Genomic DNA, 27,263 nt, shown 5'->3' with positions numbered 1-27,263 from the left:
GAGCTTAACAAGACAATGGGTTACCTTTGACCTTTGCCATTAGCTGCCAGTGGGATCAACCTGGACAGACAGGTATGCGGTGTGTCCTGGGACTGACCTCCTGGATACTAAAATAGAAAAATCCCTCTGAGAAGAAGGCAAAGCACAACACCACCTGGTAACACACAATCAGAAATTGAGGATACTAATATAATGGTCCTTAAGGGCCTTTGCTTTTTCCAGCTATCCCTGCTCTACTCACTGTTGGAATATACCAGTTCACTTTGTCTTTCCTACTTCACCCTAACCTAACATTGTTTCAGTTTTGGGTAGAGCAGAGACAGTTGGAAAAAAAGCAGGACAACGGACCTTGATGAATATCACTACTGCAAAAAACTGGATAGCACTGAATATGTTTTTAGTGACTTGTTTAAAGTTGAGAGTTTTCCCAGTTTTGCTCTTGCACCATATAAACAAAGGATGCAATAAGAGCAAATTAAACCTCTTTATCTCACTTGCAGACATGTTGTCTTTTCTTTCATTTTACCAGCGTTGGACGCTTCAATGCTCCGGTTATCAATCAAATTCATTTGTAATTCTGTGTGCTGCTGCTCAGCTAAAATGACATATGTAGTGTCACAACATCAAGCTGTCATTTCGATTCAAACTATATTTGTTGGTAGGAAAATAAAAAGTTGATTCATAGTTTTTTAATAATATCCCACAACAGTAAATACAGAGGTCTGTCGCATTATTTGAGTCATAACCAGAATAGCTGCAGTGATTCAGAAAGCACTTTTGTCTTGTATAATACACACACCCTAAACTGAAGATTGAATTTTTTTCCTGTCTTTATGTTCAAGAAATCCAAGGTATTTTTGGGTAGACAAAATGTGAGGTGGGGCTATCAACATGTGCAAAGCCAGAGGGCTTTAGAAGCCAGTAATCTGAAGAAATATGTTGGGCACCCAACACCCTTGGCAAAGTATATAATCCTCTGTCAATCAAGTGATGGTTAGAATTTTGAAGAAATTATAATGTTAGACTTTTGTCCCATCTTGTGTATGTGATTACCATAGGTGATGTTAGTGAGTGGCATGTTTATCAAGCCCAGCGACTTCTTTGGCCTTTTTGATTGTTACACTCACTCCTCAGTCTTTTCTTGTTTTCTGTCACAGAAAACTGCTTAATTCTGTCATCTGTCCAATGTCTAGCATCAATATCAAGAGTTACCCAAATAAACACATATCTATTAATATAACCTGATTCAATTAAAATGTATTTTACTGTGCTTTTAATCACATTAAATGCTAGAAAAAATAGTATACAGTATAAAGTCTAGATGTAGATGTGTATTGTGCTGTTTGGATTTAATTATTAAAAAGTAATAACTTTTAGTAGTCTATAAAACTGAAGAAGTGTAAGGCTAGCTTGTAACCCTAGCTAACCCAAACTCAAATGCTAGATGGGAACTGCTAAAGTAAAAGTCTTGTATTGTTTGACAACTCTAACCCTATCCCAGTCAAGAACTATGCAATAGCTAAATGAACAACGTTGTTTCTGCACAGGAAAGATGAAATTAGATTATAGAGAAACTTGACAAATATTGTACCCACACTGTTAATGCAACTCTGGAGACATATTCTTTTATGCAGAAGAAAATCATTGACACCTATAGAGGAAAGGAGCAAGGACCTATAGAGAAAGTCGATTGTTCTCTCCTCTGCTTTGTTATTGTATCCATTCATACACTGTATCTGAAGTGGGGTGGACTATGATGCAGGGAAACATAGATAAAATTAAGGTATTTAGGATGTACATATGTAAATATTGTTTAGCATTCAAGATAAATAATATTTGCTTGTTGGCATGATTGATCATAAGCAGTGGTTAACATTATAAGTTTCTCTATTAAAATCATGGAATGGTTCCCGCTTGTCCGTCTGCTTTCGGGTCCTCCATGCCGTGTTCACACAGCTGTGACAATGATGAATAGTGCATTTTACAAACCTACAATTAGGTTCTTAAAGGCACTTCTTTGATGATCCTCAAAGTTCTGTGGCTTTTAATCCCCTTCCATTCTGGGTAGCTTGCTCTTCTCTTCCCAGTATTACAATGCTCTCTGAAGTGTGTGCACAAGGGAGGACATGCATACCATTAGCTTGGCAGAAAATCCGGGGTTTGAGTTAGAAGTACCTGTTGTGGGGTGCAGAAAGGGAATATGGGGGGGTTGGCAGAACTGGAAGAAAAGTGGAGCGTCTTGACAGCCTGATGGATAAAGCGGTCCTTTAGTTTTGTCCTTTAGTTTAGTTTTGCTTGTCCTTGCCCGGCAGGGCAGGACAGTCACCAGAGACTGAGGAAAGTGTGCGACGGGTGGATGAAAACCCACTATGCTGAGGGCTTTGCAAGTAAGACGGGTCCTGTAGTCTCTCTGCCCCCAGAAGTACAATACACATAGACTGCTCATTTCTTTTACTTTATAGCCCCTAGCTCCACACCCGTGAGTACACGCCACCATTTGTGCTTCTCCCCTCAGCTCCTTGATCCTTATCACTGGTCTTGAGCTTAATTTGCTTACAGTCTGTACAGCATGGTACACCCTGTTTGTAGACCCTACAATCAGATAAGGACAAAATATTAAACAAGAAATGTAAAGAAAGGTATTTTACTATTATTTCTGCTTTATTGTGTCTCATTTTTGTTTCCACAACAATATTACCTATTTAGATAATTGTGTTAAAGCTTTGGTGTAGAGGATTAGACCTACAGCACTACACAGTTTGACCAGTCTGTCTTTTAATTTGTTTATCTCTTGTGTACAGGTGAGAAGCTACACAGTCCAACCAATATCCACATTTTGTGGTTATGTACAGTTTTTGCCATTTGCTTAAACACTTCCAGTGGCAGAATGGTATTACAGTAACAAAACGTTAAAAACAAACACCGCTTGTGGTTTATCTAATACTGTTTATTCTTTTAGTCAGTAGTATGTATGACAACAAAATCATACACACTACTATCAATATAATCTTCTTCTACCTTGTGTGAGATACACCTGTGCTTCTTGCTGATTGCTTTACATAATTATAGCATAAGACAAAAATGGCAAGCAAGCAACGTATGGCCTGAATTGTACTCTTCTCTCCCAAGCGATTCTTCTGTGTTTATACTATATTTGTGTCCATGTTTTTGGTCCATGAACTCTCATTGACCTACAGAAAGCATCCAGACTAGACAAATATGGACATTCAATATGGCCCAATTTCCACTGTATTCTTTCTACATTGACAAACAAGAAGAATAATTGCAAAATAAACTGTAATAGTACAATACAAGAACTAACAGGGGACTGGCTCAGGCTGCAGGCCGTTAATAAAGATCTTCCTAAATCAAAGACAGAGTGCTGCTTGACTAATACTCTATATGAGGAGGTGAAGGGGAACATAATCACAGCCACAGAAACTCAGGTGACACTGGTAGGTGTCAAAACAGATTTACAGATTTACATTTACATTTAGCAGACGCTTTTATCCTAAGCAACTTACAAGTGAGGTACAAGGTACAAAGCCAAAGCAGGGTAAGCATAAAGAGGTCTTGTCACAGCTGGGATTTCAACCCCAGGCTCCCGCATGGAGGTCAGCTATCTTATCACTTCACTATCCAGCCACTGCCAGCTTCCAGCTGCCTGGAAGCAAACACACCAAAGAAACTAATATATAAAATACTTATCAGTAAATTAGCAGCTGTGATGTACTGAACAGAACATTAACCTAGTTGTAGCTGGTTCCTTGTATATTTTTAATTTTGTTATCATAGTTAAACTCCCAGGTCACCGAGATTAAGTCGCTATAATTCCGAAGTCTAACAGGTGTGTTTACTTTCTATAGTTAATCTGTTTATGGCACATAGCAGTTCTGAATTACTGATGAATTTCACTCAGAACGTTTTAAGATTGAGAAAACTGGTGGATTTATTTGTTCAGCCTGTTGTTGCACGAGGCTGAATAGGATTTGGTGACTGAAAGCTCCACAAGACATGTGCATGTTGCAGAGCAGTGTTTTATGGCGCCATAAAGATGGTGGGTGAATTGTTACCATATTCAATAGAGAATAAAAGGAGTTCTCGTGTAAAGGGATGCTGTGCTGCATGGATCATATTCCATCGTGTCCAAATTGCTCTGGAATGTGGTGCCTGAATTCTTTGGCCCTAACAATTTACCACAGACAAGCACTCTGCAAGAAGATTCCTTCAGGCGAGTTGAAGCATGAGCAACACACACACACACACACACACAGAGAGAGAGAGAGAGAGAGAGAGAGAGAGAGAGAGAGAGAGAGTATCTACATACAAATGAACGGTGTGGAACCATCAAATAAATCACAGGAAGCCGACAAATAAAACAGCCTCAGAGAGTGAGAGAGAGAGTATTTGTATCTATATGTATACACACACACACACACACACACACACACATACACATACACACACTGTTAATACTTCAGGTTGACCTTGTCTCATTGTGCAGGCTAATGAGTGCAGTCTCATTAGCCTTGTGGCTTTGAACCAGGGAGGATTAATGTCATGGTCACTTTTCACGGTCTACACAGAGTCTGGTATTTGTGTTTTGTATGGCTACCTTTGTGGGGACTAGTTTGAGTTTTATGTGAAGATATTTAAGGAAAGTAAGGACATTTTGTTGAGTCCTCATGTTCTAACATGACTTCAAAGGCCTGTTGGAGAGACTTGCCTTTAGAGTTGGGGCTGCACTGGTGGGGTTGAGTTTTTTTGTGTACTGGTAAGAAAATCCAAGAGGTCCAGCTGAAGGAGTGTGTGCTAGACATCAAAACGCACTGTAATGTAATAGAAATGCAGCGTTAACATTACACAATAATCTACCAGGAATGTTTGCTGGCATCTACGGGACTGGTCAGCACAGCATCTTGCTGGATGATGAACGCGATCAACCTTGTTCTCCGCCTGAAGATGCATCATTTTGGCAGGGAGCTCCTGCAAATGAATGTGTTTTATCACACAGAGTGAAAGTCTGTCTGAACGCGGCCTAAGGGGCCAGGGAATGCATCAGTGTCCACACAAAATGCCTATGTGCTGGGGGAGTTGGTGGACTACCTGGCTCTAGTTGCTCCGATGCCTTTATACGGAATAATGCTGATATGCAATATGACAACACACACCTTTTTAAACTAAACTCGTCTTTATCAGAAACAGCTTTGAAACATAGTGCAGATTTTGTCTTTGTGTCACAGATAGTTAGGAAAGTTCTGGGTCCTTGTGAGGACTTAAGTCAGCCAGAGGGGCTGCAACTCCGGGGGGGAGGACAGAAAGCGAAGAAAGGAGAAATTTGACTGAGCATATTTTCCAGGTGTTGCATGCGGGCCCGCCTCCGCCCCTTCCCTTCCTCCATAGCCCCGGGGGCTACGCCGCAGACAGCCCAGTAGGGGGGGCGAGCCGACACACCGACACTCTGATGCTCCTGCAGTTCGCTGGGACAGTGGGAAGACAAGCACACGCACACAGAGACACCGACAGGACAAGCAGAACCCAGCTCAGCTCAGCTCAGTCGCAGCTCCCTGCCTGCACACACAGGACCAGTCCAGTTGTTCCTCACTAGTCTCTGCTCAGTGTGAACTTTGTCTAATCCCACTCCAGCCGCACCGCGGAGCCTTGTGCGCTCAGACAGGATGTCGGAACTTTCCATGAATGACCACCTCGAAGGGATTTTATCAGATTTTGAAGGTATGTAGGTTGTAATATCAAATGACTTTACTGCTACCTGCTATTGAGGGCATGTAATAAACCAAGTGTGGGGTTACAGCTGCAGGCTGCTTTACCTTATCTACTGCCAAAGAACATTTGTGCATGGGTTGTGCTTTCCTGTTTAGTAGTTTTCCCTTAAAACACAACAGATAACTTTACCAACAACAGCATCCATTCAATATCTGATTGTACCTCTCTGTTTTTCTGTTAGAACAGCAAACATTTAATCTGTTACAAGTGGATCAGTAAATGGGCAGTAAATGAAACGTCTTGGGATCTGAAATGAGAGCGGACAGTCTCTTAGTGGCTAAAGAATTTCTATGATAATTGATAATGGATGGAACTAGTTGATGTGTCCTGTCTTCTATAGCTGGGTTTTTCTTGGTCCCCTCCTGAATACCCATAGTTACATTTCATAGATCTAAAGTAATGAAGATAATTAAGATATATTTATATATGCAGGATCAGTTACAGTCATGACAGTCATACATGTTTGTCTTGACACACATACTGTCAGTACATTTACATGACACATTTACAGCACTTGCACTGATGCTTCACATCATCTGAAATTGAACGTAGAGCAAATAAAATGGCTGACACACCCCTGTTCTACACTGTCTTGACTTCCAAGTGGTTTTGTGTGCATTAAATGATCATATAACTACTGGCGTCAGCTTGGAAACAGCTTGGGCAGGAAAGAGAGCAGGACAAATAAGACCGAGCTGTGAAAAGCGTTCTGTGTGCGCAGACTGAAGTTCCTGTGTGCATGTGTATGCGTATGTCAGAGAGAGGGGTGTGTGTGAGGGTGTGTGTATGTGTAGAGGCTGGGGGTAGGAAATAAGTGTATCCCATCAGCAGACAATAGCGTCTTTTTAGAAGCAGTAAATTCAGCAGTCTGTGTGGTAAGACTCCTCCTGGTCCTCCTGACAAAGTTGAGCCTTCTTGGCTCAACTCCATTGAGAGACTGAGGGATGACTTACACTGACTTTTTTCAGTTATTGTTTTTTCAAATGTGTCTACATCTATTCTAATAATGCAGTGAATATAATATTTATATAAAATGATTAGTCTAACATTAACACACAAAAATGAAGAAAGGAGCAAAACATTTAGAAACACGGATGAATGAGGGCAATTCTTGTTTATTGGGAAAAGTGGATTTTCAAGTGGATTTTTGAAGTTAATGCCAATATTTATATTTTAACAGGGCTTTTATGTGCTAGCATTACTTTTCAGTGAATCCTTTTCAACAAAGATACAAAGAGTACAGAGTGTAGCATGTCTGGGATGAATAGAGCACTACTCTTTGTTGGTCAGAATGGAGCTGAATTGGTGCTGGTGTCAAAGCCTTGACCCCCCCAGACTTGAATATTCCTGTAACCATGTTCCACTTTGGCAAAGACAGCTCTCTGTTGACAGTGAAGTCACCTTTTTTTCTAAGTACTTTTTAATTACTGTGGCAAAAGGGCTAACATTCTTGTGTTGTTTGATAGACCTATGAGTAGTTATGCATGGATGCACCGCACCTTAGTGCATTCAACTTAGTAGTCTAGAGCACCACTATAATGATTTCTCTTATAGCGATTCTGAGGAGTTAATTGTAAAAGATGAACTGCATTATTAGAGGCATGTTATTATTATTTTATATATCACTTAATCAAAGATGAGTTCTCCTGCCAGCCTGTCTAACCTGGAACCTTTAGATAAGCATATATGGCTCCAGGACTTACACCACATGGAGTGAAGACTTGAGGTCAGTAGGTCAGGGCAGTTCAAATATTCAATCAATGTCTTTGCCAGTCTGACACAGATGGATGGTACATGTTAGTGAAGTTTATTGTTGAATTCACACAACACGGGCGTTTGGTCAAAACAAAATAAAATGAAATAGAAATGAGTCCATACTGTGAGAACTGAAACTAAGTGAACTAACAGTAGCTGACTCTGAAAACAATTTCATTATTAAAAGAAAAAAAATTTATACATGCAAAACTAATATTACCGTGTAGGGAAAATGTGAGGACGGCTGGATGGGTTCACTTCAGATTCTAACACGTTTTTTTCTAAACCATCATTACAATTGTTCTCCGTGTGTTTATTATTGTGGTTGTGACAGGGGTCCCTTACCTTAACAAAGTACCTATTTACTTTACTTACAAGTACTTACTTGTTCTTGCTCAGAGCAAACTGTCATATCCCGGGACCCTGCAGGGACACTACAACAAAAGCGTCCCTCTCTCTAACATTCTTCTGTTTAGACAGGTGTTGATCTGTTCCCCCTGAACTGAACAAATTAGTGTTGTCTTTAGCTGCAGACCACTGCTGTAGCTGACTCTTCAAACCAGAGGCACAGGACAGTCTGTGCCTTTACACTTTAAAAGTGCCAGATAGCTCAAGACAAGGGATGGCAGAGGGAAAGGGTAGGGATTCGGAAGATTGTACTTGTCTATGTCTAACAGACAAGTATACAGTATATCTCCCAGAATGATCCTGTGATGGAGTTAGTGAGTTGGTTCATGCCGAGCCTCAGCTGTAGAAGCTCATCAGATGTAACGCATCTAAATTTTATTTGGTAACAGGGGAGTGATTGTTAAAGCTGGGCTGTCTCATAGTGGGCACTTCTGTTTTAGTGAGATTGATACAAGAGCCACCAACTAAAGGCATGTGACTTAAGGAACACAATTTAAAACAGAGATTTGTTTCACACTGTTTAATGTGCATCATGAAATAATCCTGGCTTTTTAAAAAATCAAATAGATGGAGCATAACTGTCCAACATGGTTTTGCATGTCAAGAACAGAACTACCTGTATATTCCTGGTGAATCAGAACCTTAAATTTTTTTAACACAGTGGATGGTTTTGTCCAGATTGTATATAAATATCTGGTGCCTGTTGCTGTGAATATGAGTTCTCTGAGTCCTACATAATTGAATTACATGTAGCACAAATATCCACTTAGACTTATGCATAAACTTAATCTAATTCAACCTCCAGTACATTCAGATATTCACAAAATGCAAGATGCTTTATGTGTCTACCAACACAAATTATACCCTTTAGCATCACTAATTGTTGCACTAGGTACATAACTCCTTGATGCCAAGGAACGATGTCTGGCTATCTGTCGGACCTATTGTCCCAACAATTAATTACAGAGTAACAACATCACAGTTTGTTTGACTTTGTGCACAAAGACAACTGGATTCGGGTTACACATAAAAACGTCAGGGTTAGGTTAAGCTAAAAGATAAAATAACTGCTTCCTGGAATTGTCTTGTGTTTCACATAATCAGTTGACGTTGTCCATGTGTCTTAAAATGACGCCATCATGTTATACTGTGGGGTGAGAATAGGCTTACAACCTCATACTGTACAAGCTCAATGGGGTAATTCAATGTTATTGATTAGATCTTTAATTGACAGTTTAATGAGATAAACTTTGTCTAGATGTGAAGGAATAAATTATCTTGTTTTGGCTCACATTGGACACATTACAATTTTGGGATGTGTGAAAAAGTGAGAAAATTGACTGTATCAGCAAGTAAACTGGTAGCATCTAGACAAATATAATACAAAAGAAATGGCTATAACGTGCTGCATACACCTGTGCACAAGCTTCCCTGTGCAGTACACACTGTCTGCAGTAGTCTTTGTGTGTCGACGTGCATGAACTGTACTCTCATCTGCTTGGGCACTGTTGCTGCTCTCCAGCACTGGAACAGTCTCTGTGCTGATGCTATAAAAAGAATGCAGAAGGAGCTGAGGTTTTGTGAAGCCTGCTGCATGAAGCATGTTGCCACTTCAGTAAAGGCTGTGAAACTCTTGAAGGGAGAAACAGAGCATTATGACCTTTGGGTGGCTGCCCTTCACAACTCTGTCAAGTCCTGGTACTGCACTCGAGTGGGGTGCAAGCTTGCAAAGGTCAGAGAGGGTCCTATGACTTACTGACCCACGAACTGCACACACACACACACACACACACACACACACAGCTCATTGTCATTTCTCATGACACGTGGTGGTCTCCTTTTGACATTCCAGTCTGCATTAACGCAGTGAGGCATAACATTCTGGGAAGTGAGGGAATGTTTTCACTTCAATAAGATGGTTGTACGCACATGGACACACATACCCTCTCATGTTGCACAAACACTTTCCCATGCCCATGAGAACGAGTGTTTCCCACGTGTTAGCCTTAATCCCCTCTCTGTCCTTAACCCGTGATCACACACACACACACACACGCAGTAGCACTTGTTGCTAATCGTTCTTTCATCATGGATCTGAATTTGTTAAGAACTCAGTGCAGACTGTCTGGTACTCAGACATATATGAAATTGCCAGGCCCTCTAAGAAACACGTAAAGAAGAAGGTCAGATTCAGTCTCAAGAGCTGAGTTTGTAATCTTTGTCTTTAAGTCAAAGACAGACATCACAGAGGGTAATTGGAGGAAAATTCTGCTTCCATCTTCTGTGCATTAAGCACTGGTAGTTAATCTCTGTAATGTTTTTCAGGCAACAGGTGCTTATGAGGCAAATAGTAGCCACATCTAAAATACAGTGATGTAAGCACAAGTTTGTGTGTGTGTGTGTGTGTGTGTGTGTGTGTGTGTGTGTGTGTGTGTGTGTGTGTGTGTGTTCGTGTGTGTGTGTGTGTGTGCATGCATGTATGCATGTGTAAGTGAGTCCTCAGGCACTGTGTTATTTTCTGTGTTACAACACTGCAAATGACTGCTTGGAATGTGTCTTCCAGATGTGCTTTAAGCAAGTGGAAATGTTTTAATGCATTTGTTTATGTGTGTGCGGATGGATAGTACGTTCCACACAGTACCACGACAAGTGTATATGCAGTTCTGTAATGACTTTTTATGAATTTTACTTCCACATAACTCTTTGGTGTTTTCAGCATGTGGACGTATGTGTGTGATTGCACATGTCAATGTACAAGCTCTCTTGTCTGTCAGAGAACTTTATGGAATGTGCCACTTTAGGGGTGTGGTGGTGTACATGGACTTGTCCAAACTCAACACCCTCTTGTACTGTATGTCCACAGGATAGACTGGTCCTCCGGTCCCCCCAGCGCCTACTGGTTCTCAAATCAACCTTTCTCAGGCCATAGCTAGATACTCATCAGTGGGCTTTGATTTGTTAGGAACACAGAGAAACCTTCATTAAACTGACACATAGAGAGCCAAAACAAGGAAACCACACACAGATGTTGAAACTGTAAAAATTGTCTGTGAGGCTTGTGAAACTTTATAATACTCTATAATACGAGGACATTGTGGCGGAGATGTGAAATGATGTGAAAATGGTTTGAATTTCTAAAACTGCATTAAAAGTGCACTGATAACTGTTAATATGTTACCATCCCAGTCTAGTCTAAATTTCAAGATGCCAGCTGCCTGCAGTAACATCAGTTCCAACCCCAGCGGTGGTAGCTTATGTTGGGCTTCGCACTTATAATCTACGCACAAAAGAGCAGGGACACAGAGGAATCCACATTACACATGCTACTCATCTGAATACATTACATATGTCATTGAATCATTGACTCTTTATTAGCTGTATCAGATAAATGAATTGAAACGTAGTCATATTGACAAATTTGAAAAGAAAAAATATCGTCCAGCTGTAACCTGTCAGCATTTTACAGCTCACTGATGAGTGTTTATGTTGAGTAACATAAAACTACACTGCATAACAGTAATTAGATACTATACTCATGAATAGTGTCCTAATTTATTAATTTTCTTTCTAATAACCAGGTTTACTTATATTCACATTCTGCTTTTGGGGCCAAATAGGTAAGACATGCAGTGGACATGGGAATGTAAGCAAAGCAAGTGTGAAGTCTTGAGCCCAGAGTTTATTCCCTGAAAAAGGCTCTGCATACAATTTCCCTATATTTTTGTAAACATAAACACACACAGAGTCTCGATTTTCTCTTGGAGGGAATGTGATCTTGACCACCTAAAGTGGAGACCAGTTATTCCATGTTTTGCTTTCTCTGTGGTTCTGACTTTCTGCCACAATCTGTAACAAATGTAGCTCTTCACTTGTTTACAGATGTTAGAGCAACAAGACACACAGTTCCTTGCTGACACTTACATACAAAAGAGGGGAGCAATTTGTGTCAATACCTCAGTCACCTTTCTGTAAAAGCTACTACAGTAATCAGTAGAGGTCAGTCCTGTAGCATTTCTGCTCACTGCGTACCACTTTCATCACAACACAAGTCTGAATTTTTCATATGACATCAATGTGAATGTGAAACAAACATGTCATACATTTCAATTCAATTCAGTTTTATTTGTATAGCGTCAATTCACAACAGAATTCATCTCAAGGCACTTTACAGTGTTTAAGGTTTAAGACCTTACAGAGAATAATTATACAAAAAATGATATAGAAAACCGAACAATCCCATTTGGGCAAGCTTTAGGCACCTACACTGACATTAAGGTTTGACTGGTGGATTTTTACTTTGATCATTACTTTTAGGCTTATGCTACTTGTAAGGTGTCAATATGTGGAGCCAATATACTTTTACAGAATACAATAAACATCTTCTTCCATCTTCTATCCATATTGGGCTGCAATGAATGTTATTACAGTTTGCCATACCAGAATGAGAAGACAAAGAATACAGAATACATTTTTTGTAGATGCAAATGACCTCTCTGTATCTGGCTGTGACATTGCTTCCAATCTGACCGCCCTTCCAATGACTGCCACTGTGCTTCACCCTAGTAATATTATTAGCCAAGTGCTTGAGTTGTACATTTTCTGTCATGACAACAGAGAAACTTTGTACTCATCTTTTCCTTGAAATGCTGCTTGGCAAATTCGAAACAGCTGTCATATACCTTTTTACTTAAAGTGGTTTCCTTCTGACGACTGTACCATAAAGGCCTGAGTGATGGTGTGTTGCTGAATCTTCCAGTAGGTTTCCCCATCTCTGCAGAGGACTTCTCAAGCTCTCACATATGAAGCACCACATATGAACAGAAAAACACTCAATTTCTGAAATTTTTGCAGATTTATTTAAAAAGAAAAACTGAAATAGCACATGGTAATAAATATTCAGACCCTTTGCTCAGTATTTAGTAGAAGCACCTTTCAATACAGCCATGAGTCTTTTTGGGAAAGATGCAACAAGTTTTAAGTCAGGGCTCTGGCTGGGCCATTCAAGAACAGTCACAGAGTTGTTGTGAAGCCACTCCTTCGTTATTTTAGCTGTGTGCTTAGGGTCATTGTCTTGTTGGAAGGTGAACCTTCAGCCCAGTCTGAGGTCCTAAGCACTCTAGAGAAGGTTTTCGTCCAGGATATCCCTGTACTTGGCCGCATTCATCTTTCCCTCGATTGCAACCAGTCGTCCTGTCCCTGCAGCTGAAAAACACAACCACAGCATGATGCTGCCACAACCATGCTTCGCTGTTGAGACTGTATTAGACAGGTGATGAGCAGTACCTGGTTTTCTCCAAACATACCTCTTAGAATTAAGGCCAAAAGGTTCTATCTTGGTCTCATCAGACCAGAGAATCTTATGTCTCACCATCTTGGAGTCCTTCAGGTGTTTTTTAGCAAACTCCATGCAGGCTTTCATGTGTCTTGCACTGAGGAGAGGCTTTCGTCGGGCCACTCTGCCATAAAGCCCCGACTGGTGGAGGGCTGCAGTGATGGTTGACTTTCTACAACTTTCTCCCATCTCCCAACTGCATCTCTGGAGCTCAGCCACAGTGATCTTTGGGTTCTTCTTTACCTCTCTCACAAAGGCTCTTTTCCCCCGATAGCTCAGTTTGTTGGAAGGGTTCTGGTCATCCCAAACGTCTTCTGATTAAGGATTATGGAGGCTACTGTGCTCTTAGGAACCTTAGGTGCAGCAGAAAATTTTTTGTAACCTTGGCCAGATCTGTACCTTGCCACAATTCAGTCTCTGAGCTCTTCAGGCAGTTCCTTTGACCTCATGATTCTCATTTGCTCTGACATGCACTGTGAACAGTAAGGTCTTATATAGACAGGTGTGTGGCTTTCCTAATCAAGTCCAATCAGTATAATCATAGACAGCTGGACTCAAATAGAGCTGTAGAACCATCTCAAGGATCATCAGAAGAAATAGACAGCACCTTAGTTAAATATATGAGTGTTACAGCAAAGGGTATGAATACTTAAGACCATGTGCTATGTCAGTTTTTCTTTTTTAATAAATCAGCAAAAATTTCAAAAATTCTGTGTTTTTCTGTCAATATGTGGTGCTGTGTGTACATTAATGAGGAAAAAAATTAACTTAAATGATTTTAGCAAATGGCTGCAATATAACAAAGAGTGAAAAATTTAAGGGGGTCTGAATACTTTCCGTACCCACTCTATGTGTGTGTGTGTGTGTGTGTGTGTGTGTGTGTGTGTGTGTGTGTGTGTGTGTGTGTGTGTGTGTGTCTGTGTGTGGTTGTATGTATGTATGTACAGTGGCAAGAAAAACTTTGTAAACCTTTTGGAATTTCATGGTTGATCAATGACAACAATCCGTCCAGGCCCTGAGGCAGCAAAGCAGCCCCAAACTATGATGCTCCCTCCGCCATGTTTTACAGTGGGGATGGGGTTTTGATGTTGGTGTGCTGTGCCTTTTTTTCTCCACACATAGTGTTGTGTATTTTTTCCAAACAACTCAATTTTGGTTTCATCTGTCCACAGAATATTTTGCCAGTAGTGCTGTGGAACATCCAGGTGCTCTTTTGCGTGGTGTCCTCCCATGTACATGCTGAACTTTCTCCATTTGTAGACAGTCTGTCTTACTGTGGACACATGAACATCAAGGCTTTTGGAGATACTTTTTTTCTTCTTGATCGTAGGTCTTCTGAGAGCTCTTTTCTGCGAGGCAGGGTTCATATCAGGCAGTGCTTCTTGAAACCAGTAAACCCAAAACTGGTGTGAGTTTTTAAAGGGCAGGACAGCTTTCAGCAACACATCCAATATCATCACACTGATTGGACTCAAGGTTGGCTCACTCCTGGCTCCAATTAGCTCTTGGAGAAGTCATTAGGCTAGAGGTTCACATACTTTTTCCACCCTGCGCTGTGAATGTTTCCATGTTATGTTCAATAAAAACATGAAAACATATAATGTTTGTGTAGTATCATTTTCAGCAGACTGTGTTTTTCTATTGTTGTGAGTTAGATGAAGATCAGAGTACATTTAATAACAAATTATGCAGAAAACCATAAAATTCCAAATTTTCTTGCCACTGTATGTATAAATAACCATTCCACTAATGCTGTGGGTGGACCACTAATCACTCAACCCTTTACTAACACCCATACATATTTTCCAGTGAACTAACCTGCACTAGCCATCTAAGGGTGCCTCACACATGCATATACAGTCTACCCCTGAAACGCAGTGAGAAGAGTATGCTTTGGTGTGTACTGGCCTCTGTGTGTATGTGTAAAAGAGAGAGACATAGAGAAAGTTTGGGCATCTCCCTTTATCAGATAGAAGGGGAATTGTGTAACAGGAGAGGATTATGATCTGTGAGAACAGAGGGAGTGGGGCTGAACACACACAAAAACACCCACAGGTAGAACAGAGTGGAAATGAGGTGCACCCCTGCCACCATAATTATTTCCCCAGCATGTGACAAGGTGCCAGCAATTACCTGATACCTAGACTCTTTATCTTTCGTAAGGAGGGCAGGTTCACACTTGCAGTCTCTGCAAACCCAGGTGAACCACCCCTCCCCTCCTTCCCCCCAACACACATACACACCCAAAAAGATATATACACACAACCCACCCCAGCCTGCCTGGAGCCTTCAGAGGCTGTAAGCCACTAGTTCCTCTGTTAGAAAATAAAACAAGTTAGATGTTTGGGCTGCCATAGATCATCTTCAATTGATATTTTTTTACACCACTTCATATTTTAGTTTATAAATTGACAAAAATCAGTTCAAGGCATCAAATGTTGCGTCCAACCAACAGTCCAAATCACCAAGAGTTTTAGTCTACATTTGCAGGAGAAATTAAGAGATGTCACTTTAGGAGAGCTGTGAAGGTCAAGATGGGATCTGGAAGACCAAATAAACTCTTGGAGAGAACTGCTCAAAAGTCCAAAGATGCAAGCTGAACACTTTGGAATGGCCCTGTTATGAATATCACTGATAATCTACGTAGGGTTCCCAAACTTTTCTTTATATAGTGTTTTTATTTTCTTTTAATTTCCTCAGTCAAATCCATGAAAAGTAACTATGCATATTTTTGCTAGAGTATGTTTGCCATTTGTAATAAAAAATATCACCAAAATATTATTTCTCAAGTGTGAATGTGCTGCTATTTGTGCTGCAGTGGTTTTATGTTTGTAGCTCTGGCTTTCAGTTCTCTGGGCCATGACTTCATTATATTCGTCAAACAGATTGAGAAATACAAACTGACAGTAAACTGGCCTTCATCGTGTAGTGAAACTACTTTGATCACACATTGATTGATGGGAAAAATAATTGTATTCTAAATATTTAGTGATGTTGTTGTGATTATACTATCAAAGAGATGCTTAGGTGCAAATTCCTCCAAATGAAGCAGGTTGCAGCTGTGGATCACTCTGGATGACATCTTAGTTTTCACTTCTCCCTCCTCCTGCATACCACCCACCCATTCATTCTCATGGTGTGTCACATTGCAGTGGTTGTTTTTTGTAACTGAAAACCCCACTGGACATCTTGACTACAGCTATAACCTCAATCTAGCCTTTATGTGTGTTCACCGAAAGAAGAGAGAGAGAGAGTGTGTGTGTGTCTCTGTGTGTGTGTGTGTGTGTGTGAGAGAGAGAGAGAGCAACAGAGGAAATTGACACTGTTCCTATACACACAAACCCAAGAGGCTAACATAATTCAGGGCCAAGAATCCAAGAGAGGATGGGAGAGATTTTATGTGATGTTTGTGAGCACATTACACACATTTCTATTTATACAATTACTGTATTATGTGTTGTAACAGCTGTATGATTCCTAGCTTTAGTTGCTTAACTGGATGATGGTCTAAAAAGAAGTACAGATATAGATTTAATAGCTCTGGACTTGGGTACAATATTCGCTATGTTGGATTCTTTGACCTGATGGTGACATCACAAAAAATACAGTAAGTCCATTAGTCAAGAAGGGCAATCAATCAGATGATCATACAGGTTGTAATTAACTCAAAGTGGAAGCAAGTTCGTACATGAAAGAGTAGCAGCATTTTAGGAAGAGACATGTTAATGACTGATATTGGACGTATAAAAGATTTTTGGAGATATACAATATTGTCTGACAATGTATGTGTTTTTATTCCAACTGAGTCCACATGGACTTCAAAAGATGTGAATATAACTTTTGTCTAGATGGACTGTTTAGATGTTAGAACAGAGGCATGTTATTATTTAACATGTATATTGTTTCTTTCTGCCTGCAGCGTTGAAGAGATCTTTCGACATTGAAGATGTGGACGACGTACCATCCTTCTCCTCAGCTTCCCCTATCTCCACCCCCGTTTCCCCCTCTTCCTCCCATTTCTACCTCAACCACAGCATAGCCAGTGTAGGTTGTGGGGGAGGTGGCCAATCCCCTTCATTAGCCTTCAACAACAACAGCCTGGGCTCTGCAGCCCACCGCTCCTGCATTAGCCTGAGTTCCAATCCCAGTCCAGTTTTCAAGTCGCGTACAGTAGTCAGCAGCCTATCTTTTAACCGAGGAACCATAAACAAGCCAGCCATCCATAACAGTGGCTCCTCTGTGACCAGAGCTGCATCCTTTCAGAGCAGGTTAAACCCTAATAATTATTCCTTGGCATCTGGACCAGGCAGTGATAATGACAGCCTTCACAGCTCAACATCCAGCCTTGAATATTCAGGAGGGTTTGGAGGTGTACCCTATCTTACCAAGATAGGGTCATATTCTAGCCCTCCATCTCAAGGGGGGTACCACCGAATGCAGCCCCAGATACCACAGCAGCACATAGGAGGTGTCAATTTGCAAAACTCCCCCAGCCTGAAGAAATTCTCCTCCCATGGGAGTGTTTTTCATTCAGAGATGGAACAGGGACCTGAAAGGATTCTGGGTGTTCCAGGGCCTCAGGAAGTGAACCATGGCTCTATGCCCAGCTTAGACCTCAGGGTTTGTGATGGAGGAGGAGGAATGGTGGATATGCAAAGACATGGTGGCAGGATTTCTCCAGGAATTCAGTATGCCAATCCTGATTCCAACTGGAATGATCATCTTCATAATGACACTTCATCTGAGGTGGAGGGCTACAATGGCTCCAAAAACTGCCAGCAGCAAGATCCCCATGTTATTAGTTTTCCCCAGCCAAGGGCCAAAGAGATACAGCGTCTCAACAAGTTTCCCTTGGATCTGGACAGCTTGGTAAGCATCTGTTCAACCACCCCTCCCACCAAGTCACAAGGAAGATCCATGAGCCCTAACCCTCCTAAGCCTACTCCAAGAAGCACAGGAAGCCACCTTCACACCAGCCTACCATCCACCTCAGCCAGCCCTTCATCTTCCCACAGCAGTCTGGAGAGTTCTTCTGACACCCCACCATTCTCCCTCCACCATCCCTTTTTGACCTTGTCCCCACATTCTCCAACTCACTTGCAGGGATCCATTCCTGTTCCAGAGAAGAGTGGCTCCCCAGTGCCCCTCTATCCACCTCAGAGCCCCCAGCTGGGGATTCTCTCAGGGCCCCAAACTGTCCAGCTCCTTCCAAACAGCCCTTACAGCCATTCGAGCCCCAGAATGATTCGACCAGTAGAGGATGGCACAAGTTATGCTATTGATAGTGTAGGCTCAATCTTACAGAGGATTGCCTCCTTCTCCCGGTCTGCCATTGTTACAACCCAAGCAGCAATTACCCAGCCCCCTGAAGTCCAAAGAAAAGATCATTTGTCACCTGCAGTTGGGTGTCCTGCTGAGACATTGTCCATGCCCTTAAGGAAACAGAAGAAAGAAGAAGGTAAGTCCTTTTTTGAAAGTGCTTAAGAAGTAGCATTTGCTGTCTTTCTCTAAACTAGATAACAATGAGTGATTTCACATTTCATTCATTTGTCTGTGCCTGTGAGTTATGAGATGTCAGTCTTGGCAAATAACTGTTTTAGGTGTCTTTTGTGTGTAGTCAGCATTTGCATGTTGTAAACCTTCATCGTCTTTTTTTATGAGCACTCGACAGGACCACAACACTGAGAGAAATATCATACACATACACAAAAGTTAACGTGTAAATAGCAAAAAATTCACACAGCAAAGCATGACCAAACAAAACATCTTCACATAATGGATCATTATATTCAAAATAATTACTCTGAGGTCTCACCAAACCAAGAACGAAAGACATTCTCTATTACTGACTAATATACATAAATTATCAGAATTATGTCAGAAATCTTGATGATTGATCTGTTGCTTGTGGCTAGTGCTGTGAGCTGGGTGCATTATGTGGTGTTGAAGTGTTGAATGTGTTTTAATTACTATTTCATGTGTCTTTATTGGTTTTATGTACTTTTTGTACATAGTTGTGTTTGTGGGAGAGACCCTGCCTGGTCGACCTGGACCTTGTAGAAGTTCAGCATAAACTTAGTATTCCTGGGAATGGTAATAGCTGTAAAAAGGCAAGGGCTGTGTCTGCTTTTCTGCAAAGTTTAGTTAGCCTAGCTTAGCTCTAGTCTACCTACTACAGCTGATCTGCACCAACTGTAAAACATTTTTTTTTTGCGTAGTAAGGTGTAATTTCATTAATTCAAAGAAGTATTGCCAAGGTTTTTGCATTGGACCTTGGACTCTGGCTTTTCCGTTGTTCTTTTACTGGAACAGGATGTTGACTTGTTATGCACATGTCTTGAGAGCGGTCTTGAGATGCCTGTCTCCCCTTAGTAGGGCTTCTGTGGAGGTGGGGATGTTTTGCGCTTTATGGTTCAGGGTCCTGATGCCTCTTGTTTGTGTTGTAGTGGATGATGTGAGTCAAACACAGCATTCAGATCTCGGGTTTCAGAGAAGCTGAAAATGATTTTTAGAAAACACAGCATACCTGTCTATTTCAAACCCACCAACACACTGATGCAGGGACTCGTCCACCCCCAAAGACTCCTCCTGCTTCCTCTGATAAGTCAACTTTTCTCTGTCTCAATGCATATTGTTTTGCCCATTTTGATTTTATATAACAAGAAGACCTGGGTGTTAAGATGAGAATATTCTCTCATCCTGAGCATTGGCAACAGTGTTGTCAGAGTACAATATGTTCACAGGGTAAATAACACACTAATGTGTGGTAATTGGTGTTCACAGTCTAATGATTGTTTTGCTCTATCCAGTACTTTACTCAAATGGTTTGTTTCCCATAAAAAGCATGAAAACAAAAACGTGGCCCCAGGGCCTTTTCCTCTACTCCCTTCCTCTGCTCTTAGAGAAACACACAGAGGAAAAGAAAAGTCAGGCATTGGAAGAAAGCAAAGGATAATGAACCAGCAACTGTTGAGCCTGGTCAAGTCAAACTCACACTGATGTGGGTGTTTAGTTTTGTCTTGTCAGTAATTTAACTATAGCAATTACTCCTGTGTATTGCCATGTGCTGAATACAAATTATTATTGTACTCTTTGTTTCCCAAAACCCTCAGGTTATTTTCTGTCCATGTCTTCTTCTTATGTCCATATCTTCTCCACCTTGGAAAATGATTCTTATCTCTTCAGTTTCCCATATCTCGTTTCTTCATTGTTTCTGCATTCCTCATTATTTGCTAACATCACCCTGCAGGGTCCAAATCACAGCCACCACCATCATTACTTACAAGTGAGGAACAAGGCAAGCAAACAAAATCTAAGTCAAGGAGAAAAACATCAGAGCTAAGTGCTATTAAAAAGTGTTTCTGTTTCAAGAGATGTAAGTACAAGAGAGCAGAAAAGTTTTTTATTTTTTTTAAGTGTAAAGAAGGATGTGGAAGAGTTCTCTTTTCAGCAGTTTTTTGCAAGTGAGGTGGCTGAGCGTGCAGAGTTTGGCAGCTCATTCCACCATCGTGGGATCACTGAGCTGTTTATTTGTGCACTGATTCATAATATATTACTCACATGCTAAACCCAATGTTACATTCTTAATGTAAAACCTGCACACAAACAAAGTGATAGGTCCTCTTATGATAAAAAATGATAAGAAGTATCATATTTCTTGAAGTCTAGTATGCTCATCTGCCTTAGGTTGGGTGATCCAGCTCATACAAATGCTATAGATAAAGGAAACCGGATCCTTCTGTAAGGGAACCTCCTCTCTGGTTGTGTTTGTTGCTGTTTCAGCTCGCTAGTTTGTCCTTCCCATCAGCTCAGATTAGAACCCAGCTTCCTGTCCAGTTGTTTGGTTCAAGGTCCTGAAATGTGTTTCCTGCACCAGATAAGATTAGCTCACCCTCCCTGTTTATGCTTGTTATATGAACACACATTTAGCCACACACATCTCAGGACATTCAGCAATGAAGACACTGGTGACAGACTTAGACTTAGAAGTGAGGGTCAGTAACAATGACCTCACTTTGTGAAAGTGTCCTAACACAGAGAAGAGTCTCTAATAGTAACTTCTATTTTAAATATGGAGAGAAAAAAGGCAAGATAGTGAAGAGGGATGACTGAGTAGGTAAAGGTTAGAGTCAGTATATCAAAACCCCATCAATCATCACATGGTGGATTAAAAGCTTTTAAGGGCTTCAGCATTTCACAAAACCGCCATGGTGATGAGTCACACTGATGGTAAATGGTCCGCACTTATATAGCGCTTTTCTACCTAGCAGGCACTCAAAGCGCTTTACACTGCATCTCATTCACCCATTCACACACACAAGCACACACCGATGGCAGAGCTGCTATGCAGCTGACCTGACTCACCGGGGGCAACTAGGGGTTCAGTATCTTGCCCAAGGACACTTTGGCATGTGACGTGGCAGCCGGGAATCGAACCACTAATCCTATGATTGGCAGTCAACTGCTCTACCTATTGAGCCACAGCCACACTGATCATTGCGTATACTTAGTCTTACAGCTGGTGCACACATAAGTCACATGAATCAACATCTCTGTGGACAATAAAATACTGAAGATTCAGATGGTTGACTGCGAACATTATTCCTGAAATGTACTAAGTTCTTCCGATAGTCCCATTAAAGATGCTCCATGACACAGCCGTTTCCATTCAACAATTAAGGAATAACAGCATTGCAGTTGCAATTCAATGCCTCCACCATCCAGTGACACTGTAGTTTGCATGTATTTCCAGCCTCATATTCTAATACATTTATATATGAGTCCAAGTGAGCATTTGAGTCAGATGTAATTAAATTCTCTTTAAAAAATGTATTCTGACCTTGGAATTCACCTCTAATCTCTTTGGAAGTTGTTCTAGGCTCTTATCATTTCTATGATCTGTCTAATCAATTTGTCATCAATTGGCTACAGTCCTATGCACCTTAAACCTCTGAATAATATGACTGTGGTCAAAGGAACATTAAGCTGCTTTTATTTTTTTCAAGCTCTCTGTGGTCTATGTTCAGTATGCTACACAATATCATACCAAACAGCACAATGACTACCTTTCACCCTTTAAATAGGCAGTCTGACTGCTAATTACAGAACAGACTTTAGTTGTGTGTTCCCATGATCAAATTATTTTCATCTTTTCCAAGGCTACCATCATTTTTGTCCAGGTCAGTTTTATTAGTTTTTTTAAATAGTTCTGTTAAACTACAACTCAAAAGCAATGTCTAATTTTCACGAGTTAATTTTTATTACATTTTTCTTTATTATTACTTTTGTCCATTTCAAGCTCAAAGCATTTGTCAAATACTGGGTGGGTTAATGTCTGATTTAATTGAAATGCATGTGTAGCTCAAACAAATGTCTTTAATTTTTGTATTAGATGCAAAGATGCTTGACAAAATGTCAGTATTTGTTGCCATCATAATGAGGATGGGTTGAAACTTGATGAAAGGTTTGTGTTACTTCATGCTTTTGCTAGCCATATGAATTGAAGTTCTGTGCATAAATCACGAAGACAAGACTAAGAGATTTATTTTGTCTGTTAAATATATTTAAAGATTTACTTGAAAAAAAGGAAGAAGAAGAAAGAAATAAAATCCCCACAAGCTGCATGGAATCATTGAAGCACCTCACTGAGTACACTATTAAAACTACTAGCTTAATAGCAGTGTAAATGAATACATGCTGTGAGACTATGCAGCTGTTCATCACATTGTGTCTTCCTGTATAGCTGTTGTATAAAGTGAACAGCTGTTCACGTTCCGTAGGTAAATTCGTCACACTGTTGTGTTGGGAATATTCCATGCCTCTCTTTCAAAGTAGTGACAGTATTCAGATGCAAGCCTAGCAGAGCCCGTTTGTGGTGGGTGTAGAGGACATGAAGGAGACAGTACAGAGGAAACACTCTTCCCTGTTTTGCAAAACTGTCGACATGTCTCTTGTTTCACACATATTAGCTGTGTTGCTGTTTTCCTGCTAAGAGGATGGTTAATACATGTCCCAGTGGTGTTGAGAAAGGTCAGAAAAACACAGGTCACGGATGTATCTGACTCACTGCAGCCATGTGTGATGGAATGAGGGGATTTCTGGTGTGTGTGTGCGTGTGTGAGTGTGTGTGTTTAATTGACATGGGGTGGGGGATTGTGAGTGTGGGGTTACGTATGTGTGTATGTGTGTTATGTAAAGAAGCTGCAGGTGTCTTGACTTGAATTTGTTTTCAATCTGTTCAGTTATCCTAACAAAAACCCCTTGGGCTTGTCCAATTAAAAGCAAGAGCGGTGAGAACAGTCCTTTGAGCTCTCTGCAGCTACTGAGCTAACCCTGTCTAACAAAACTGCAGTCTCAGATGTGCTTTGTATGGTCATATGCACATGACAGTGTCAAAGAGTAGAGAAGAGCTATAGAACCCCGTAGTGAAAAGTAATGTGAGTCATTAAGAATATATACTGATACGCAGTATTATAAGCTGATGTCTTCAAAGCACTTTAAGTGGGATGGTTTTTGCATGTAGTAATGTAAACAGCAAGAATAATGCTTTCATTATTATTTTGTATGCAGTTTCTTCCCATGCTTTGCCTTGGTCTGCACTTATTAATTAATAAGCAGGAAGGAAGGGAAATGTACATCAGAGGAAACATGTAATGCCAGAGCAGTACTGCACTTATTAATTAATAATAATAATAACAATAATAATAATAATACATTTCCCTTTCCTTCCTCCTTTTTTTTTCTTTTTGTGTCCATTTTGACAATTTTTCCTTAATTATTTTGACCTCCATAATGTACAGTACTATAAAAATGCATAAATGATGAAATTATCTGATAAATAATCACACAGTTATAATCAGTGAAAATATTTAATGCACAGTGACTATTAAAATATTTACTTTCATGTCAAAGTGAAAAATTAACTTTATAATCTTAATTAAATAAAATGATAAAAAAAAAAACAATATATTATTACTTAAGTATTCACCCCCTTCAAGTCAGTATTTAGTAGATGCAGATAGGTCCCACTTAACTTTGAACACAGTTTTCCCAAATTCATCTCTGTAGTGTTCAAGTTGGATTTCATGGAGATCGTGAGTGAACAGGCTTTCTTCTCTTTGCCACTCTCGCATAAAGCGTAACCTTCGTTCTTTGGTGAAGAACATGGACAACAGTTGTTGACCAGAGAAGTCACAGGCACCCGCCTCCTTCACTGGTCCCCTTCTTGCAGGGCCACTCAGTTTTTGAGAACTTCTTTCTGTAGGACAATTTACACACGCTGCATTCTTCCATTTGGATTTAACTAAAAGTTACTTAACGGCTTGAAAATTTTCTTGTATGACATTTACTTTTTAATAAGCTTTTAGAGGAATTACTGGAGAGTTCTTCGTTCTCTTCATGGTGATCTTAGTGGTGTTTTGTCCAGGATATACAAATATAATATACAAATACAGGGGAAAAAAATCGGAGAAAGGAGGAGAGTTATCTTTCTCTTGTGCCACAGAGGGAGTAATGTTGTTGTCAGCAGTTGGCGAGTATACCTAGCTCTGTCGTAATCATCTTTATGTCTTTGTGGGCACAGTGTGTGTGATTTCGTACGGAAAGCTTTTGAGTGGAAAGTTGATGATTTATAATGTGCTCCAGTATTATTCTATCAGAGACACCCACTTAATGAGCTGCGAGAAACATCAACAGGCTGTCCTGCCCTCACTAATTGTTTTTATAATAAATAGCAGCTTAAATCCGACAGTGTCTCTTTTTGTTGGCTATTCGTGTTCAGAGCAGTTGTAGAAGGTCGGCTGCTGATTGCTGGGTCGCAATGTTCTTTTCTTTAACTAATTGTCAGCAAACAGGACCAACCCAGATCAAGGGAACCAGCTTGTTTTGAGCCAGTTCCTAATTTCAAACCATGTATTTTATTTTGTCAAAGAGCCAAAGAACCGGATCACAGCCAGGTAAACTGGTTCCAAACTGGGACCAAATCTTTGGAAAAAAAAGAGCTTGAATCAGGGCTTAGAGCACGATTATTGCAACCAACTAAGTAACTAGAACTATGGATGATCATAATTACTGGCTCTCTAGCAAGTGGAAAAGCAGTCCAGTTCTTAGATGATTTGCAAGTTGAACCAACTCTGAACCAGCACCTTGGGTTAAACGTTTGTATTATTTTTATTGCATATTATTATTATTACACATAGATACAGTTTTGTGGTTTTGTGTCCACAGCAGCATATATATACTTGGCAATAACTGTTTGTAAGTTAGAGTTTTTTTATACTATCCTAATATTCCAAGACCAGGTCTAGGATTTTCAAACAGTGTGCATGTTATTCTGTCTGGAAATAATAAAGGCAAAGGATGGTGCAGCTTTTGGTGAGATATGTGCTAAGTGCTCTCTGTGATCCTAATTGTTAAACATTTAGAAGTTATCCAGCTGCTGGCCAGTGTTGTGGCCCCACACAGTACTGTACTTAACTTCACATAAACAGGAAACTGTAAAGCTACAAGTACCACTTTAGAGCCTGACTCATATTTAATAGACCCCTGTGTCTGTAGAAGTCAGTGTGTTCATATTTTATAATATACTGTGTGTGTGTGTGTGTGTGTGTGTGTGTGTCTGCGCAGGAGTCCAATGGGTGCTGGAACACAGGCACATGTTTGTGAGATAACCTCTTTTGTTTAAATAAAGATTGTTCCTTGGGTTCAATTAAGACATTTAAAAGGACAAACTGGCTTCACTCTTTAACTGGTAAGCCTGGAGTGTACTTGGAAAAAGCCCATACCAGCTTTTACACTTTAACATTGCCTTACTACTTAAAAGAAGGACTACTCAATCTGTTAAAAAAATTTGTATAATGAGTTCTGTAGCTCTGGAGTCTGGCAAGTCTGAAAGGATAACACTGATGATGTCATAGTGCTATGTTAGAGTAATGTCGGCTTGGTCACGTAGAACCAAAGTGAACCAAGTGGATTAAATTCAATTCAATTCAATTTTATTTGTGTAGCGCTTTTTACAATCGACATTGTCTCAAAGCAGCTTTACACAATCAAAGTAACTATGGAAGTTTACATGAACAGTGAATGTGAATGAATCATGATAATCAGATTGTCCCTGATGAGCAAGCCGAGGGCGACGGTGGCAAGAGGAGAGGGGAGAGCAGAAGAGGAGAGATAACAGTTAGGTATGATCACAGTCACATAATGTATGAGTTGAATGTATATTTAGTGTAGACTGCAAGCAGGAACTCCCGCAGGACTAACTATGAAAGCTTAACTAAAAAGGTGAGCCAGAAGAAAACACAGACATCAGGGCTCCCTGGGATATAGAGCAGCCAGTCACTTCACAGTCAACAAACCTGAGTGATCAGTGAGAGTGGGGAAGACAGCATCTAAACATACCAGTTCACTATAGTGCCATAGTCTTTCCCTAAGGCAAATCTATTTACAGAAATGCTTGACTAAATAAATGGGTTTTTAGCCTCGACTTAAACACTGTTTCCCTGACACTATTTGGAAGGCTTTTCCATAACTTTGGGGCTTCGTAAGAAAAAGCTCTGCCCCCAGCTGTAGTTTTCATAATACGAGGTACTGACAAGCAGCCTGCATCCTTTGACCGAAGTAGGGGTAGCGGATCATAAGGCACTAGCAGTTCACTCAGATACTGCGGCGCGAGACCATTTAATGCTTTACATGTCAAAAGTAGTATTTAAAATCAAGATAAGTTAGGGGTGATGTGATCGTATCTACTGGTCCTTGCTGCTGCATTCTGAACTCACTGATGCTTGTTTATGCACCTGGTTGAACAACCAGACAGTAAGGCATTACAGTGGTCCAACCTAGAGGTGATGAAAGCATGAACTAATTCTTCTGCATGGTTTAGTGATAAAATATTCCTTATCTTGACAATATTTCTGAGGTGAAAGATAGATATCCTGGTGATATTATCTACATGAGCTTCAAATGAAAGACTGGAATCTAGAATCGC

At 40.4% G+C, this 27,263-nt stretch overlaps 1 protein-coding gene across 1 annotated transcript in view; it reads left to right on the top strand.

Annotated features, from left to right (window-relative positions):
- The first annotated feature begins 5,455 nt into the window (after positions 1-5,455).
- sept12 (septin 12) overlaps positions 5,456-27,263 on the top strand; it is a 72,528-nt gene continuing 50,720 nt past the window's right edge. Inside the window, exons 1-2 of the mRNA XM_026344904.1 lie at positions 5,456-5,733; positions 17,199-18,737. Coding sequence (XP_026200689.1) covers positions 5,679-5,733; positions 17,199-18,737 — 1,594 coding nt within the window. The 5' untranslated portion in view covers positions 5,456-5,678. The remainder of the gene's footprint in view (positions 5,734-17,198; positions 18,738-27,263) is intronic.

This window comes from Anabas testudineus, chromosome 8 (genome assembly GCF_900324465.2).
Source record: "Anabas testudineus chromosome 8, fAnaTes1.2, whole genome shotgun sequence".
Classification (NCBI taxonomy): domain Eukaryota; kingdom Metazoa; phylum Chordata; class Actinopteri; order Anabantiformes; family Anabantidae; genus Anabas; species Anabas testudineus.
Note: the sequence above shows the minus strand (reverse complement) of the source record. Positions and strands in the feature narration are given on the sequence as shown.